Source organism: Eutrema salsugineum, unplaced genomic scaffold (assembly GCF_000478725.1).
Source record: "Eutrema salsugineum unplaced genomic scaffold, Eutsalg1_0 scaffold_6, whole genome shotgun sequence".
NCBI classification, from domain to species: Eukaryota; Viridiplantae; Streptophyta; class Magnoliopsida; order Brassicales; family Brassicaceae; genus Eutrema; species Eutrema salsugineum.
Window position 1 is genome coordinate 6,268,788 of NW_006256547.1, and position 19,066 is coordinate 6,287,853.

General features: G+C 33.6%; 3 protein-coding genes and 1 pseudogene across 3 annotated transcripts; 2 read left to right on the forward strand and 2 right to left on the reverse strand.

Moving 5' to 3' along the window:
- Positions 1-450: 450 nt before the first annotated feature.
- Positions 451-1,762, forward strand: LOC18012721 (cysteine-rich and transmembrane domain-containing protein WIH2). Its single transcript, XM_006395456.2, has 3 exons — positions 451-608; positions 730-1,021; positions 1,482-1,762. Exons 1-3 carry the CDS (start codon positions 566-568, stop codon positions 1,528-1,530), a joined length of 384 nt encoding a protein of 127 aa, XP_006395518.1. The 5' UTR covers positions 451-565; the 3' UTR covers positions 1,531-1,762.
- Positions 1,763-2,515: 753 nt separating this feature from the next.
- Positions 2,516-5,592, reverse strand: LOC18011536 (protein AUXIN SIGNALING F-BOX 2). Its single transcript, XM_006395457.2, has 3 exons — positions 4,521-5,592; positions 3,632-4,127; positions 2,516-3,538 (listed from the first exon to the last, which is right to left on the reverse strand). The coding sequence occupies exons 1-3, from the start codon at positions 4,970-4,972 to the stop codon at positions 2,759-2,761; spliced, it is 1,728 nt and encodes a 575-aa protein (XP_006395519.1). The 5' UTR covers positions 4,973-5,592; the 3' UTR covers positions 2,516-2,758.
- Positions 5,593-14,405: 8,813 nt separating this feature from the next.
- Positions 14,406-16,969, forward strand: LOC18011537 (B3 domain-containing transcription factor FUS3). Its single transcript, XM_006395458.2, has 6 exons — positions 14,406-15,180; positions 15,424-15,513; positions 15,602-15,702; positions 15,995-16,041; positions 16,157-16,233; positions 16,327-16,969. Exons 1-6 carry the CDS (start codon positions 14,905-14,907, stop codon positions 16,696-16,698), a joined length of 963 nt encoding a protein of 320 aa, XP_006395520.1. The 5' UTR covers positions 14,406-14,904; the 3' UTR covers positions 16,699-16,969.
- An 822-nt stretch (positions 16,970-17,791) lies between these two features.
- Positions 17,792-18,956, reverse strand: LOC18013083 (annotated as a pseudogene).
- Between the last annotated feature and the right edge of the window lie 110 nt (positions 18,957-19,066).

Here is a 19,066-nt window from a genome sequence, read left to right on the forward strand (position 1 = left end):
CGTTTTATATTTTCAATGCAGAATTTTAAACAATATTCCAATTTTGACCCTATTGATTTAATATATTAATTAAAGAAACAAGTTATTTAATGCATTAATAAAGGGCAAAATAGTATTTTTAATAGTTTTCTTAATAAGTGTGAAAAATGTCATGACACTTTTTGTGAAACGTAAGAAGTAGTACTTTACAAACTTCTAATTGTTCTATCATTCATGTTAATGCTAGTGTATGCTAGTGTGTAATGTCAATTTACATAATAATTATTTTCAAGGGAGACCCTAAATTATATTGGGTTATTGAGCTGTGAAAGAGTATAAGGGCCCATGTATTGATGGATTTGTTCATTGGACTGTTTTGTTGTAGTTGAACGGTTACAGCGACGGTACGAGATTACCAAACAATTACAGTATGACACGTGTTATAATACAAGTGGCTAAGTGTCGGGAGATCTTGTCTTCGAAACTCAAAAGAGAGTAATCGTCATTTCGTCAAAATCCCGATTCTGATTCTCCTCAGACCAAACAAAAGACTTTCAACTTTTCTTCTTCTCTTTCAAATAATACTATGAGCTACGAGAAGGTCCCGCCGGAACCGTATCCTCCTCCAGGTTCGTAAAATCTCTTCTACTTCTATGATTCAGTTTCGATTCTATTCATTAGAAACCAAACTTTCGATCTTCTGAATCGGTTACTAAAATCCCGTTTTCGGTGTGATCAAAATCGGGCTAGGTTACCAATCTCACTATCCGCCGCCGGGATATCCATCAGGGCCACCGCCTCCGGGATATCCTCCTTACGAAGGAGGCTATCTTCATCACCAACATCAGCCACACGGGTATCCACCACCGCAACCATTTTCTCGTCCTCCTTACGAAGGAGGCTATCAGGAGTACTTCGCCGGAGGCTATCCTCCTCCTCCTCCTCCTCCTCCACCGCCGCCGCAGTACTACAACCAGTACCATCATGATCATCACTACTACCAGGACTCGAACTCTGGTTGCACCTCTTTCCTCCGTGGCTGGTTCGTCCCTCCATTTTTTTTCCGTTCCCCATGATTTTTCTCGTTACCGTACTACGTCTTTTAAGAGTGATACTTGTTCTTGCGTATTTTTCGTGTTGAAGTCTCTTCTCGATGTAAATTTCGCAATTAGAGTGATACACATCCAATAACAACCTTTGATGTCTTTATAGTTTGTAATTGAGTAGTGCTAATAAGGTAAATACTTTTTCGTTGGATTGATAACATCTGGTTGCTTTGCTCTCTTGGTATTTCAATAATAATCAGTTGACAGTTCTGAGTCTTCTGTCTTGGATAATGTAGAAAACACTATGTGTCTATGTCAAGTGTTGAGTTGCTGTCACTAGAAGAGTGTCTTCTTTTGTACACTAAGTCCTTAATGTTTCCTTAATGTTTTCGTCACAACTACTCAATCATTAACCAATTCGTTTTCTTTTGTTGTGTGTGTGCCGCGATGAATCAGTCTCGCTGCTCTCTGTTGCTGCTGTGTGTTAGAGGAATGCTGCTTCTAATATCGGAGAGTTACTTTATTCTCATAAACCCTTCATTTTCAAACAGTTTACCCAAAAATGTTATGATTCAATGTCTGTCTCTTACTCTCAAGATATTAATGTGTAATTAATTATTTATTACTTTCGCTGTTGGAATGAGCCTACAAATCCATGGTTCCTAAACCATTGGTTAAGGGCATTCTTTATGTATGCTTTATTTGAAGACAAAAACCTTGAATACTCTTAACAAGTTTGATATTTATCATTGAGTTACCTCTTGTCCATATAAAACCAATAATTATTATTGAATGTTTGAAATACATAAGTGGATGCCATATTTATTTATGTCCTGCAAAAAATAATCTACAAATCTATTTTTGCATTCCGCAACGTTTTAAAAGACGGGTGATAATTACCTTTTTAGATGAATAATAGTTTGATAAAATAGCAGAATAATAAAATAGGTAAAAACACGCAAGTTAGAAAATTTTCCGTTGAATAATCAAAATACAGACACAGCCTCACCGGTACCCAAAGAAGTTCTTGACGAATGACGTCTCATGGGGTATGGGTCAGGACAGTATGAAAAGTTGCTAGATTTTGTAGACTAATGATTTCTTTTCCCTTTCTTTCTCTTTTTTTTGTTCTGCTTCAAAAGGGCTTGATACGCCACTGACCCCCAAATTCATAATTGTTCACATTTTATGTTATTTTGGTGAAAAATAGACTAATGATTTCATTTTGTACAGTCTTATTCACATTCATTTTTTTCCAAAACGTGAACTTTTGGTAAATATTGTGAATGATATGATAAAATATAGCAAAAAAATGTTTTTAAAAAAAACGCTAATAATGGTATATCATTATCATTTTATCACCTATAGTACAGTTCGCAAGAGAATCTTACTTACTCAGAACTATTATTACTTGATTCTATTTATATTATTTACAATTTGTTCTTCACCTTTTGTATAGTCCTAGCAAGGTAAAAAACCAATAATTTATGCTAGTCAATAAGCTTATCCAAAACAAGCCGTTGCACTTGTAAAGTTGTAATAACTTAAAAAACAATAAATAATCGGAGGAAAGTCAAAAGAAGAAAAAAAAAAAAAACAGAAAGGCGGCTATCACGAAAGAATCTCTCGTCTTAAAAGAAAATAAAGAAAACAAAAACAAAAGTACACCTAATTCGGGAAAGGACACACTAACGGAAGCATAGAACCAGTTCCATGTTTGGTCGGAACAAAAACTAGAGAATCCACACAAATGGCGGCGCATCAGTCCTTGTCCCAACCACAGTCCGGTACAGATACAATTTATCCACCTTCTGTCTTCCCTCGTGTCCGTTTTCCTCCATCCGGTTATTATCGTTCTCGTTGATAATCTCAACATTGAGCCATGGTGCTTTCTGTGCGAGCCTTTTGCATCCCCCGAGCGTGACTTCACATGACGACATCCAAAGGGATCGCATTGTTTGGTACTTGTTCACATCAGCAAGAAGCGCCGTGTCCCCAAACGGACTATCCCGAATCTCTAGCTTCCTCATCTTTTTGCAACCATTCAACACATACAGCATGCCTTTGTCTGTATCCCCTGCAAATGCTATGGAGAGCATCTCGAGCTGAGTTGCGTACATCCCAATGTATTGGAAGACTTGGTCTGTGAGGAGACCCGAGAGTGAAAGCCGTCTCAAGTTCTTGCAGGCTTGCACGATTGCTCCAAAGCCTTCGTCTAGAGGTTGAGATGTCACGTGGTCGGGTTTGTTTGGCTCGAGGATGCAGAGCCTGAACCGGATGAAATTTGGACAGTTCTTGGCAACGGTTATGAGCGCTGCGTTTGTCATCTGCTGGCAGAAGTAGAGTATCGAGTGAAGCTTAGGGCAACCTGCGGAGATGGCGACTAGGCCATCTTCGGTCACAGCTGTGTTGCCTCCACCGAGTAAATCAGTTGGAAAAACCCTAAGCTCTTGTAACTCTTTACACGTAGAAGCCACCACTGCAAGCCCTTTGTCACCTATACTATCCAATATCTGCAAGAAAACCCATCAAAAAACGATTGCAAATCAATATCTACCTACAGAAATTGCTATTTTTTTTAACAAAGAAACTGAGATCAGCTTTACCCATAACCGCTGGAGTTTCTTGCAATGCTGAATAAGCTTAATGAGGTGGCTGCCATGGATCTCGGCTGCGTAACTAAGATTCAAGGAGGTGAGGTTATGACAAATTGGGTGGAAAGCTGAGAGACAGTGAGGAGAAGCCTCTAGAAAGCCCGACAACCTCTTTAACGAGGTGCATTTCTTTATGGCAGCCTGGAGTTTCAGGTAAGACTCTGAATCCGGGTCATTCTCATAAGACCCTACTCCTAAGTCAACAATCTGCGGCGCACAAACCATTAACCTTGCGAGTGCATCGAGCGGCACTGCTCGGTTTAGCTTCAGACTCTTTAGGTTTGGAGACCTTGCGACTAGCCTCTCTAAAGCCACCAGATTGGTTTCTCCTTCGAGACAAGCAAAATTCAATGTGACAAGAGTCGTGCAAGTGTCTGGGAAACAGCTCAGCCATTGACCTCTGTGATCATCGATTTCATTCTCTTGCAAGTCCAGATCCCGAAGATGCCTACAAAGAAAGCAAAAACTTGTTAAACAAAACAGCACTAATCCGAATAAATGTTATCATGATTCCTTCAGAGACAAGAATAAATGGTAGACATAGAATCAGAATTCCACATGTATTTTGCACTCTGAAGACGCATTGTTCTGTATAAAAAACTGACATTTTTAAACGTAAACTGAATCATAATGTTCAACCAAAAGCTTGGTTTGCTTCATTTTGCAGGTCATATCATGAAGCAAGTGTGCAAAGAAACAAAGAATCCATAATCAAAGCCTTAGTCACATATCAAAGCTAATCTTAACAAGAATGTTGAGTCTTACTTAATGCTTTCGGACACCAGAATCCAACCAAAAACATACAGTTTTAAGACAAAAGCAGAGGAAAAACTCGTTATACCTGCAATTAGCGGCAATGGAGGCTAGACCATCAGTGGTGAACCCTTCACAGCTAACGAGCACCAATGACTTGAAATTGGGAAAGGAACGAGAAAGCAGCTCCAAACTCACATCGGTCACAACCATCCGCTTCAACCTAAGCTCCTCTAGCCCCAGGCGGCTCCTTGCTAAGGCCTCGATCCAAGGCTGCACAAAGCCTCCCCACTCGTGAGGAACCAAATTGAAATCCGCGAAATGAGGCTTTCCTTTCAATGTCAAGGATCTGAGGCATGGGAATCTCCCGAGTAATCTCTCCGGGTTTATCGCGTAACAGTTTCCGATAAACACTCTTTGTCTACTGTATCTCTCGATCTTGTACCACGATTTGCACACCAGAGATATCGCGTTCCTGTCTCTCTGTGATGTTACGAAGTCGAAAACGTGCTCTATCACTTCATCTGGGAAATAGTTCATCTTCTTCCTCTTCTTCCTCCTCTTCTTCTTCTCAGTGGATTTGACTTCAGCGAGATCCAATTGAGACCACCAGATCTTGAACTCGAGGAAATTCACTTGACTTTGACTCAGACCACAGGAGCTCAAAATCAGAAAGAAGAAAAATACAAAGTGAATTCACCAGATCCACAAGTCTAGAAACTGCATAGAATTTAGATCTACTGGATTAAAAAAATATATCTATGAAGAACAGCTAAAGAACTCGAAACAGCTCCGAGAATCAATAATAATAAAAAAAAAAATTGAAGAAATTCTCAGAGAGCTCTAAGATGGAAGTCGAAATCAAAAACCGTGATGATTACAAAGAAGGACAAAACGTTGACAATGATCAAGAATCATAATAGATCTGTAGAATCTCCAAAAACAAAACAAAAAAAAAAAATCACAAAACAAATTCAACCATAAATAGAAACTTTCTTCTTCGTCCCCTGAAACAAAAGAGCTACACAAGGAAGAAAGAAAGAAAAATGATAAAAAGAAAATCAAAATCTAATGATGATGAGATGATCAGAAGATTGATGAGAGAGATCACGCAAGCAAAAGCCCAGAAAAAAAAAAAAAAAAACTCTATCTCTTTCTCTCTCTCTCGGTGACTTGCTAATGGAAAATCAGTCTTAACCAACGAAGAAGCACATCTCACAGGGCCCCCCACCTGGCTGACCGAAACCAACCGTGGTTAGGTTAAACCGTGGTTAAGTTTAAACCGTGGTTATGGAATGATCCTACGGTGAGAAATAGCTCAAAGCAGAGTCAAGGAATGGGATCTTGACCGTTGATGGGAATGGCATGCATGTGTCCTTATCACTGGTTACGAGGCCATTCGCCAAAGAGAAAAGGGAGGTGATGTAGTAGTGTCAGACTTGAGGAACCAATTTGAATATGCCCTTGTTTTTTGGATTTAATTACGGTTCAATGCCAAGGTCTCTCGTGGCGAGTAGCGAGTATTTTATACTCGCAGAGAAAGATAGAGAAAGAGAGTCATTCTAAGCTGTGTACTTAAGTTAACTAGATTAATAATGATCAATTATTCAACTAATACTATGCGATTCAAGATTGATTAGTGATTATTTTAGAGTAATTGCAATAAAAGGTAATAGATGTTATCAAAATTAAGAGATACCTTTTGAGTGTAGGTCTCATAGAACTATTCACTATAAAAAGACTATATCACCCTTATTCGCCAGTTATCACGATAATTTTTTAATTATTATCAATATTCTAAATAAATTACTGTTAGTATACATATGCTGATATTATTGTTAATATTTTATATAAATTATGTATAAATATAAATATTATCGTTATATTATTGTTAACGTGCTATATTTCTCGATTATTAGTGTTAATATTTTATATTTAACAAATATTATTGTTAATATGTTAATATTTTATTACAAAATTTTAGAATTATCACGTTATAATTATCTGATATATTTGTTAACATTTATAATTATCATATATATTTGTTAATATGTTAATATATTATATGATAACAAAGTTAACACAAATTTATAGCGATAACTTTCATATTTAACACAAATTTTCATATTTATAGCGATAACATGTTAATATTTTATTACAAAATTTTGAAATTATCACGTTATAATTATCTGATATATTTGTTACCACTTATAATTATCATATATATTTGTAAACATGTTAGTATATTATATGATAACAAAGTTAACACAAACTTATAGCGATAACTTTCATATATTTTATGTTAACTAAATAGTTATCCAATAATAAAAAATATCTTCTCTTAGATGAATAGTATCAGCGATGATGAATCGTATCTACAGTAATGTCATGTGCAAAAAAAAAGACCAATGGTAATTTATATAAATAAGTAAAGTTAAAAGGATAGTAACGGATAAAATAAAAAATTCTCTTTGCTACTTACCTAATTATTAATTTATGAATGTTATATATTTAATTTTTTGATTAACCATTGATATAGAATAAATTCACTCATTATTTTATGACTATATGCATTACTCCATGTCTATAAGTTTGTCATTTATTTGTTAAAAACGTTAGATGGCAAAACCATATTATTTCTTTATCATACATGCTAGGAATTACAAAGATTTCATGTATTTTTAATCAATTATATGTTATTTTAGTTGATATCGTCGTTTTCAAAATTTATTTATTTAACAAATATGTAATGAAAATAAAAATAAAAATCAAAGAGTTTTGCATTAGTAAACTCCTTGAACTTGGAATCATATTGAAAGAGGGATTCAAAACCGCTGTTAACTCTGGTAACGCAAAGAAACCATTTGGTTGCTAACTAAAAAATTGTTTTACATTAAACATGTGCGAGGTTTTACAAATTTTAATCTGTATAACCATTTTCATTGTTTTAAAAAAAAAAAAATCATTTTCCAAAAACAATTAAACTCTGAACATAAGAAGAAAAAAAAGAATAATCATTTTCCAAAAACAATTAAACTCAGAACATAAAAAAATAGAAAAATTCTCTTATACGACGACCATTAGACCACCACACCCATTGGTCTTAACATGTTTTTAAACTTCAGAAATAGGTTAGTTAATTACAGAAATCACATTTTCGAAATTAATTAATTTTGGGATATAAAAGAAGGAAGAATAGAATTAGAAAAGCAAGGCTGGCTGAATTTGTCTGGTATGAGGACATACACCATCCGTGGAGATACGTAGTCAGTAGGTGATGACATTAGCAAATTTAGTATTAAATTTCTTTCTTCTTTTTTACCATATAAATCCAAACGCCACTCAACAAAATAATAATCCACAAATATGTTCAATTTATGTTTAAAGTGGTGGCAGCAAATATAAAGGAGTGTGTTTGATGTGAAAAATACAGTGTACCTATGGTTGAAAATTGAAACGGTCGGTTGGAATATTAAATGATACATTGACAAAAATGAAGGAATAATACAATTTTAGCTTATTTCAAGCGAATGTCTTGGTATGTATATTACTAATTAAGTCATTATGAAAACGAATCGAAACATTTTTTTAATGTAAGAATGATTTGTGAAACTTATATTTACGAAGTAATCATTATCCACGCAAATGCGGACACGAAAGAAAAAAAGAAACATTTTGGAAATTTTGGAGCTATTAACCATATTTTCTCAATGGTGACAAAAAAAGATGAGTAAGTTTAGACACACTAAACACATCTAACCATCTTTCGCCAATGAAAATTTAAAGTGGAAATATAAAAGAAAAAAATATATATGGAAAAAGAATGGGCTTCATAATCGAACTCAATTATAGACCCACTTGCATATAATTACAAAAGAGAGCACACAAAACAAAAGTATTATTATTGGTTGAAAGAGAAGAGTCCCTTCCTTGCGTATTACCACCAAACTTTTGTTTAGTTGCATTTGGAGAGAAAAATTGACAAGGGACCTATTAGCTAGCAATAATAATGAATTAGCCATTTGAGTGTAATATACATCGATCACATGGAATACCAACCTTGTGTATTCGGAAACATTTATTAATATCGTTTTAAATACACATTATTGCATGTTTTCAATGTATAATAATATAATATTACCTTAACATCTTACAAAAGACTCGCATTGTTTGTTAGATGAATATTTGCAATCTAACACTTTAAATTCATAATCATAACATAGAATTTGAACCTTATAACTAGTATATAAACAATTATAGTAAACCAAAAATCACATTAAAATTATTGTGCAAGCCTAACTCATGGAGTACCATCGCGCTACTATTTGCTCAATTAAAAAATATATAATAAATAAATTGGGTGATTGGTTTCTCAACATGATAAATTGTCATTAATGTGAAAAGTTAAAATTGTCTGGTAAATAGTGAAAATCTATTTGGGAAATGACATGCATGTCTAATTTTGTCAAGACATGTTTTTATTTAAACTCTTCAGAAATGTTGATGTAAAGAATGTATGGATATAAAAGGGAAGAGTGTTGGATGGGCATTGTTGTTTTGTGGATAGGTCCACTCCTCTCTTGTATCTCATCATATTCTAAAAATGGCTGTGCCATGTGAAGACCACCACTTCATTTCTCTCTTTAATCCCTTTATATAATCATATGTCAAATTTTTCATTATCACCCCAAATTAACCATAATTGCAGTTTTAAAAAATCATTATCTAGCCGTTAATTGCTGATTCCATTTAGCAATCGATTTATAGTTTAGAAATATAAACATATTTTGATAGACCGAATTTCCTAGAAGGCTTAAAACCAAGAGAGAAAATACTTAAGTTGATAACAGAAGATACATGTCAGAATCTAGCAATGTATTAGTGACTATTAAACTTGGACAATGGTTTCGATTGATAATGTTTAGAACCATAACTAAAACCGTTAAAAAAAAAAGAGAAAACAAAACAGTGTGTGAAATACAATAGGCTACACATTAAAAACAACTTAATTTAATTTTATAGCTTGTGAAATAGTTTCCTGACAAAAAAAAACTTATACAATAGTGAAATTCATTCATTTTGTTTTTTCATTAGTCTTGCGGAATGACAGAATGATAGCTGATGATTTCGTAAAAAATTGCGATTTATAAGAATTTGATATTCCTTGGTTTACCAACCGAAACCAATGTTTCGTATTGTGCCTTTGGTCCAGTAAACCGATTAACAACATGACCCTTCCAACTCAAAATTAGAGAAAATTTTGTTCTTACTTCTGTTTTCTCTGGCGACGATTTACTCATTCAGGTGAAAAGCAAAGACTAAGCCCAAGATGGCCCAACGCATACTTCATCATGTCGCATTATCTACACTATACATAACAGTGGTCCTACATTATAATATACCTCTTTGGTACATAAATGATAAAACACTTACTGTGCATATACATAATACATATTTACATACAAAGTACAAACACAATATTATTGAAAACATAAGATGTGTCCTTTTGATTTCTCTCTTCCAGGTGGTCCTCTCTACCCTTTTTGTCGATCACCCTTATGAAATTTCACTGCCTTTGTATGTTTTTTTCCCCCATAGAACAAAAGGTATGGCTATTGGCTATTGGGATTCACTCTTTTTTGTTTGCGTTTGTTTGCATTAATATTTTAGAAAGAAAAAAAAACTAGTTTATCCATCATATGTTATTTTTAGATTTGTAAATACAAAAACGGAAGTAAATTAATGGAAAAAATAATGTTTAGATTTTGTGTTTACATTTACAATTGAAAATTAATATTTAAAATTTTATGTTAACGCAAATGTAGAAAACATTATTGGTTTATGCCTAATATTGGTTGGAAAAAAGAAATGTTAAATGGTCAATGTGTTGAAATGTGTAAGTTTTCTTTAAAACCATGATTATCAAATAAACTGAGCTGGGTTTCTCTTAATAAAAAATCTATTTTAATAAAAAAGACATATTAAAAGAAAAGGATCGATCCCTATATAAAAACTGGAAGGAGCGATTTTTTGTGGCTGATGTGGCGTCTTTCTATTGGATAGAATTTAACTTTTTATTTAGAAAAAACTTTTGGGCTTATCTTCGATGATTTTTCTTACGTGGTGCCCTTTTTTTTCTTTAATTTTTTTTATTAATTTCTTAAATCAACTTTATTAATATAATAATCATCAAGAAATCCACATAGATTTTTTTGATAAACATGCTTTAAGCTTAAAAAATGATTAAAAAAAAAGAACCAAAAAAGAAAATAAAGAAACTGTGGAGGAGCACAAATGAAGGAGCATTAAAAAAGTTTACTAAAAAGTGTTGCTTAATTTTAGTGCTTACTGTTTACCTTTGCTCAAACAACGTTTGTATTTTGGTTTTATGAAGAAAAAGAATGCTTGACAAGAGATGAAAACTTAGTATCGTTGCTTTAGTGTTTTTGTTGACTTAAAATAAAGAAGTAAGGTATGGGCATAATATTTTTCTATGGTTTTGGGGATTTATAAAAAGTTTGGTGATATTAACTCATGCACATACTTAGTACAATGAAATCCTAAAAAGAATGACTCACTCCAATTTGTTCTTGTCTTTCATATATACTTCACAATTTAATTAAATTCAGCAAAATCACAACAATTAGTAATGTCTTGTGTTTGTTAATAGAGAAACCATACATGAAATTTAAACCATCTTAATTCATTGGCTGTTTTCTCCAAGCCAGTTAAGTATAATTGATACTCCCTTCGTGAAATGTATTTTAAACTTGGATTAATGATAAGTGAGGACTTGTGATTTTTCACTGATCGTGAGAGTTCTCTTTCGTCTTGAGTAAAGTGAGGACTTGCAATGGTCATGGCAAACTACCCTGAGGTAGAGTTTGAGGTTTCATCATCTTTAAAATGAAAGTGAGGTCCCCTTTTAAACCTCTTCTTGTAATTTAGTTTTGCATTGTTTTATTTTTGAAGAATTTTCGCATTGTTTATTTTAGTGAACACCATAAAACAAACCATCAATAAATCATATTATTCTAAAACCCATAATCCAATGGAGGAACACTCACTCATTACAACTTTCTATAATCCTATATTTACAATGACATGATTTTTTTTTTAACTTAATAATTCAAAATCAAAACCTTAGACATTTTTTAGGGGAGGTGTTTGTTAAAATGGTTGTACCAACTTTGAGTGAGCTTTCTTCTTTAAGTAGTAGAAATTGATCTAATCATCATTGCTTGTCTCTCTTTCAAATAGATATGTAATGTAGTACACATATAATGTGATACAACAGTGAAGTGATTAGTGTGATGTGAAGTGATTAGTGTGATGTAAATGGATTAGTCATATTTGTGAGTTTCATGTTTTAGGATTGTGTTTAATGATTGCTTTTACATCATCATTTCGTTGTTAGTTTATTCTACTCAATTTTTTACCCATAATTCAATGCTTTCCATATTTAGTAATCTTTGTTTGTATTGTTTGTTTCTTAGTCCTTTAATTATTGTCTTGTTTATCATTTAATTGCTTTTCTTATTGTTTTGATATATGTTTATGCTCATTTAGTCTCAGTTAGATAAATACCTATTAGAAACTTATCTTTAAAACTATAGATTTTGATGAACTACTAGAATCTCGTATACGTGTGCGATTTCTGATTACTCGTGGCATTCGATCCCGTTTATGCTTTAGGGTATAAAAATCAACATCATCACTCGCAAAACAAAGCTAAAATTTTGCCGACTAAAACACAAACGATGCGTTCATTCATCTATCTTTCAAATCAGAGGCGTTACGTTATAAAGTTATGCGCCTTCTGAATTTCTAGTTTCAATATCTTTTCTATCAAAGTTCATTCGATTTTTTTTAGAAAATCCTGTTTTCAAAATCAAGAATAACAATCAGTTGCTTTCTTCTTCAAGTCGCTAGCATAAATAGCAAAAATCAGATGTATATAGGTAAAGAAAACTCATCTAATCGCATGATCTTTTTTTCTTCATCAAATGAAGATTAATCTACAATCAACATAGATATAAAGTCCCTCATTACCACCTTATTTGAGTAATATCTACAACAAATCGGCATTAGCAAGAAAAGTGAATCCTGGAAATCACCACAAGATAAGGTAACTATCCATTTTTGCACTAATAAGGAATTTAAAGATATATTTAGTAAGTCCTTAATTCCTACCGTGCATAAGTTTTTTTTTAAAAAAATTCAAATCTAGCCTTATAATGTCTTTATGCATAATTTGTTTCTTTGAATGTAGATTGGAAATCCACGATGTGATGTAAGCTTTTCTTCTATATATGCTATTTATGAATAGTGCAAGTCATTGCAGCATTTTGGCAATTTGATTAGCTATGGCCTATGGGTCATTAACGAGCCAAAGAGGAAAGCAATTAACCAGCATATATGCCTTCCGTATTTTTTTTGGTTTTGCCGTTTCTTCTCATTATCTCTCGTTAATTGTATACTCCATATACGACTGATTGTACATGCTTTTTGAGTCTTCAGATTTTTCTTTCTTCTTTTTTTTTGGTTAAAAGGTTTTTCTTATTTTTGGTACGGATTGTTACAAGCTTGGGCCGATCCAAGACCAATGAGCTTGTGTTTGACTTTCGAATGGTTTTAATACAACAAACTCTTTTGAGATAAGAGGTTAAACCATAGTATTTTATGCTATAATTAATGATGATACACACTGCACAAATATGTTATGACCTATTTATCTCAAAACATATAATACTCTTCTCATTTACAACAAAATGTACGTACATAATATTTTTAAAAATATATTGATATGTCCCTATTAAATATACTACTAATAAAACTGTAATATTCTTTAAAAAAATCTTTTAATGCCACTTTGAAATTCTAAAACGACGTGTAAATTAGCTTTCCTATCACTTTATACACTTGTTCAAAAGAATTTAGCTTTAAACTGATTTTCTTAAAAAAAGAAAAGAATAATATCTCTATATGCATAACGGTTGTTTTGTTACGACTATAAATGGTTCATGAATGGAAACTAGTAAAAAGCAAAAAATGACAACTAATGGGAAGAATCCATTTAATAAAAAAATTCAAAGTGCGTAAAGGAAGGAGAGACGGATTCTGTCATTAAATTTAAGAGAGAGGGACGTGCATGGTTGCCACTTGTCCATGCATCTTCTTCTCATTGGAACACAAAAGACGTACTCAACTTCACGTACGTACTTCTTCTTCTTCCCTCCCCCACCCACCACCATCCCCAAAAATATCCGTATATAGTCGAAAACGCACAAGAACTCCATGTATATATATGCTTAGAATATTAAATTAAAATGTTCCAATTTAGTGCCCGATTATAACAATCTTTTTCTCTTAGATTATTGAATGAATCAATCTATACTAATGTTAGTTTCACTGATAATCAAGACCATATATATCCCTCTCGTAATTGGAAATCCGTAAAACTATAAACTAGCAAAATATTAATGGAATTTCATAACTGTTAATCTCCCATTTATATATCATATATAATCGGTTAGAACTAGAATTATGGATTACCGGAATGATAATGCTTGTCTAGATATACCTTTTTAATGATCACTTTCACAAATTGAAAATTTATCAATATTGGTCTGGAAGTGGTTTATTTTAAGCTCTTCTCTAAACACTACTTTGCTAATAACACCGAAGTCAAGTAATCATCAATGTGATCCTCTTCCAAAGTAACTATAATGGATATACACACTTACTCACATTTTTTTTGTTTTTCTGAAATAGATCACATACGAATATACGTATATACATATATTCACATGTTGACCACTATAAGTAATAAGAGAGTAAACACAACATTGACTTAAACTATATAGAGTTTAATGTTCTAGATAGAGAGAGAAAGAAGAGGAGAGAGAAGGGGAGAAAGAGGACGCCATTGAATTCTGGAAAAGAGGGAGAAACAGAACTTTTGCAACACCTGTTCACCATTCACTTTCCACTCGTCTCCTTCCTCTTGGTTCCTCCATTTAACTTAACCTTTCTTCAAACTATGGTTGAGTTTTTACTATAATCCATATTCATTAAGTGGCATTAGATCTCGCTCCTAACGTTGCTATCATCATAATCTTTTTTCTCAAATCCTTTTAAATCTCCTCCTCCAAAACCCTAGATCATGAATGTGGGTTATACAAATGTCAAGCCTTACCATAAATAGTAAAGAAAAATAAAAATAAAAAGTAAAACTTTGTGTTTAGAAAACCCAAATCTCTGATTGCCCAGCGTCCATTTTAAGCCACTGTTTCGATCTGCACAACACACAAACACACAACAGTCTCTCTCTTCTCTCTTCTCTCTCTCTCTCTTTCTCTATCACTGAAACCCAAAGCCATCCACCATTTGTTCTTTTTTCCTTCACACACACTGTTTCCACGCTTCCTTTTTACTAGGCAGTGTTTATTAACCAATTGAGGATTACAAAAATGATGGATGGAGCTGCCTCTGCTGCTCATGATGTGGAAACCAAGGCCTCTACTTTAATGGCAAGTGTTGATCACCATCATCATCATCATCAGCCCGGGTTTGGATCCGGGTCGGGTCATGATCATGGGTTATCGGCGTCTGTGCCTCTTCTAGGTGTTAACTGGAAGAAGAGAAGGATGCCTAGACAGAGACGATCTTCTTCTTCCTTTAACCTTCTCTCTTTTCCTACTATGCCTCCTTCTTCTTCCCACGTGCCTACTCCACTTCCCGCACGTGTAAGCCCCTCCTCTCCTCTCTCTTGTCTTTTTTTTCAAGTCTCTTTGTTTTTTTTTTTTTGTTTCCCTCTCTCTCTCTCTCTCTCTCTCTCTCTCTCTCTCTTTCAATATTCTTTTTGAATTTAAAACAAAAAATAAGAACTCTTATGACTCTTTTTAGATCTGTCTGAATATCCTAAAGAAAAGATTCGATGTATATTGTGATGATGTTAGCACAAACAAAAAACATTGTGATGATGGCAGAAAATAGACACAAGAAAGCTAAGATTCCTCTTCCAAAAGGAACTAAAGAACAGTGATGTCAGCTCTCTCCGCCGAATGATACTCCCCAAGGTATCTCTCTGATTATGATCATATGATGATGATGATTCATGATGATGATGATGATGATGATTCATGATGATATATGATGATGATGTAGAAAGCGGCGGAGGCTCACTTGCCGGCGCTGGAATCAAAGGAAGGTATACCAATAAGAATGGAAGATTTGGACGGTCTTCACGTTTGGACCTTCAAATACAGGTATATACTTATATATTTTTTTATAATTTACTCCTAACTAATATTATGCATAATTGAGCATAGGTTATAAACTCGAATCAACTATTCAATTTCAAAAGTTACAAATTGATTAATTAGCACAAATCTATAGGGAAACTCAATTGGAAATCTATTGATAATCTTGGTAGATCGATATCTTGAGATCTTGAATTTGTGGTCTACGCAAATTTTCATTTGTAAATTGTGTCTCTGTGGTTGTGATTACAAGAAATTAAATATCGACCCCTGGCCTAATTAATGTTGTGATCTATAGGTTCTGGCCAAACAACAATAGCAGAATGTACGTGCTAGAAAACACAGGTAAACTTCCTTGTAACTCGGAATTTTAATCAGATTTCACTTTTTTTTTATTTGATCGAATCAGCGATTAAATCATTGTTAAATATATTCGATTGGAGCGGGGTTTTATTTCCAGGCGACTTTGTGAATGCTCATGGTTTGCAGCTAGGTGACTTCATCATGGTCTACCAAAATTTTCACTCTAACACTTACGTACGTTACACGTTACTTAAAAAAAAAATCCGAAATCTTCACTAAAACATTTCATAACTTTATTTATGTTTTTTTTATTTTATTTTAATTCAGGTGATACAAGCAAGAAAGGCATCAGAAGAAGAAGAAGACATAACCAACGTTGACGAAGACGACGTTTACACAGACTTGACAAGGATCGAAAATACTGTGGTTAACGATCTTTTCCTCCAAGATTATAATCATGATCATTACAACAACAACAACAACAACAACGAGAAATGTTCTTTCAACTATCCCGTCATCGATGATATCACCACCGCAACCACCACCCCGTCTTTCGTCTACGACACGACGGCTCTAACCTCCAACGACACTCCTCTCGATTATTTGGGTGGACTCACGACTAATAATTACTACTCCAAGTTCGGATCATTCGAGGGTTTTGGTTCCGTTGAGAATATATCCCTCGATGACTTCTACTAGTTCCGATCGATCGATCAATGGGCTCATGATGAATATTCTTGATGGTGATTAGCCTTTTTTTTTACTTATATTAAAAAAAATTAAATGCATTTTGCATATCCTATAAAGTTGTTTAATATATATTACAGTTTATATGAAGATCATAGCTTAGCTAGATTGGAGTCATGGAAGTGTCTTGTGTCTGATGAATAAATGTAATTTATGTCGCGGCAATAATTTATTAATCCCTGCCCGACATGAGAAAACAAAACACAAAGTTTTTTTTTAGATTTTTTTTTCTCTTGTAATGTTTACCGTAATATATATATGAACTCGTCTTTGAAATCAAATATCTAATCTTTACAAATTATTTTGAAAGTTATCTTTAAAATATGTGTTGCTTCTTCTTTTTTCAACACACAGTCACACACACACACAAACTATATATATATATTAATATATATAAATATATATTAACGGTAAACATTACAAGATAAAATTTCATGCACTTGATCGATATTTGAGATATTTGGAAATGGATATGAGACAGAAAATTTCAGGATATATACGGATTAAAACAGAAATAGAAGAAGCCTTACAAGTGATCGAAATTTTCTGTCTCATATCCATTTTCGTTGCTTATATAACAAAAGAAAAAAACAAGTGATCTTCTATTACAAGAAACGTGGATTAACAAATTTCTCCAAATATCTCAAATTTGTTTCTAAAATAGTAAAATTATAGGTATTACCCAAAATACTCAGTCCTAAATGATCTGTAATTTTTATATCTATTAAACCAAATATTAATGTTTGTCGACAAAAAAATGTATTAAAAAAGAAGATATATTTATGAATACCTCATGGCTCAGCCTCATATGATGAGTATTTTGGTTGTGAGTTTGAAGCTATCCCAATTTTTTAACAAAATTTATTCAAACATCTCAAAATTTTCTAATGATCTTAGAGCATCATTAACGCTAAAATCCATATTGGGTCTTTTAGCAATTTTTAATTAGTTTTTCAACCATAAAGTGAATAAGAAACTTGAATAAGAGACTTGTATTTTTGGGCTGTCCAATGGATCAATATGAGTTTCTAAAAAAAAATTATCTCTAAATCCACCACTTCATTTCCTCGCTCCGACGACTGCTCCTGGTGAAAAATCTACTGAAGCTTCTAAACGACATTGCACGCGACGATATCCCTCGCGAGAGCCTGGCCACGTATTTTTTGAGCCAGCTTCTAGAACCATCATTGCCTATCTCCGCCGCCGCGTTTACATTTGCCAATAATATGTCTCTGTTCTTGTGTTTTCTGAAGTGCCTTGGTTTGAATTGATAAAAATCTTATCTTTTGGTTTCTCTTTTTCTAAAGAACTTGAAGCAACAACAGTTACATGGTGACTAATTACACAAAGTTTAATCAAAGTGTTGCATTCACATCTGAATTTTACCTTTTACAGCTGGGACAACTGAAATCAATAACTGAAATACTTTCTTCGCTGCCAAACTCGCTTCAAATGCCGGATTTGACTTTGATGTAATCGCAACCCCTGCTCTTGTTGCCGTGTCTTCTTGTTTTCTTGATGTGCTTATGCGGTTAAAATTCGACTCTGAGATTTCGGATTCGATGACGTCCACTATGTAATCGAACGAGAATATTGAGTAAGATCGGTGCTGATCGGCGGACTCTGGAATCGGATTGTTGCGACAACTTATGGATCCGATTTCGAGGCGGAAGCTGTTTTCTCCTCCGTGTTGCCGAGAGAAGACGCGGAGGTGTGAGTAGCCATCATGAGATCAAAATCGGTGGCGAAGAGTGGAGAACGACAAAGCGGACAAGTCTGATTGGAGACTAGCCATATATCGATACAATCGGCGTGAAAGGCATGGCAACAGAGAGGGAGAAGACGAATCTGATTCTCTGGTTCGAATTTTGATAAGTGGACAATCGATCGGAGAAGCTGCAGAGATTGTTTTCATCAGAGAAGAGAGGAAAATGGGAGAAAAGAAATGTCGAGAAAATGAAATGAAAACATAATGGGTTTTTGCTAAATTAGAGACGCTGACTCATTTTTTTAATAATTGATTTCTGTTAGAAACGCTAAGAATCTCTACTTTATTGATGCTCTTAGAGCATTTGCAACGCAGAAACTCAATTTAATCTTTTATTTATTTGTTTAATATTAAAAGTGTTACGTGTCGAAGAAGAAACGTTTTTACCAATCCTCATTTAAGAAACGTCTTCAGCCTGAGCCTGTTTCTCTTCTGCATTCATTTTTTTAATCAAAAAAATTACTAAAGACGCTTGTGAAAACTGCGTTGTGGATGCTCTTGGCCACAAATCGGTTTTTTCTCAAAAAGAAGGTATTTATGAGTACGATGATG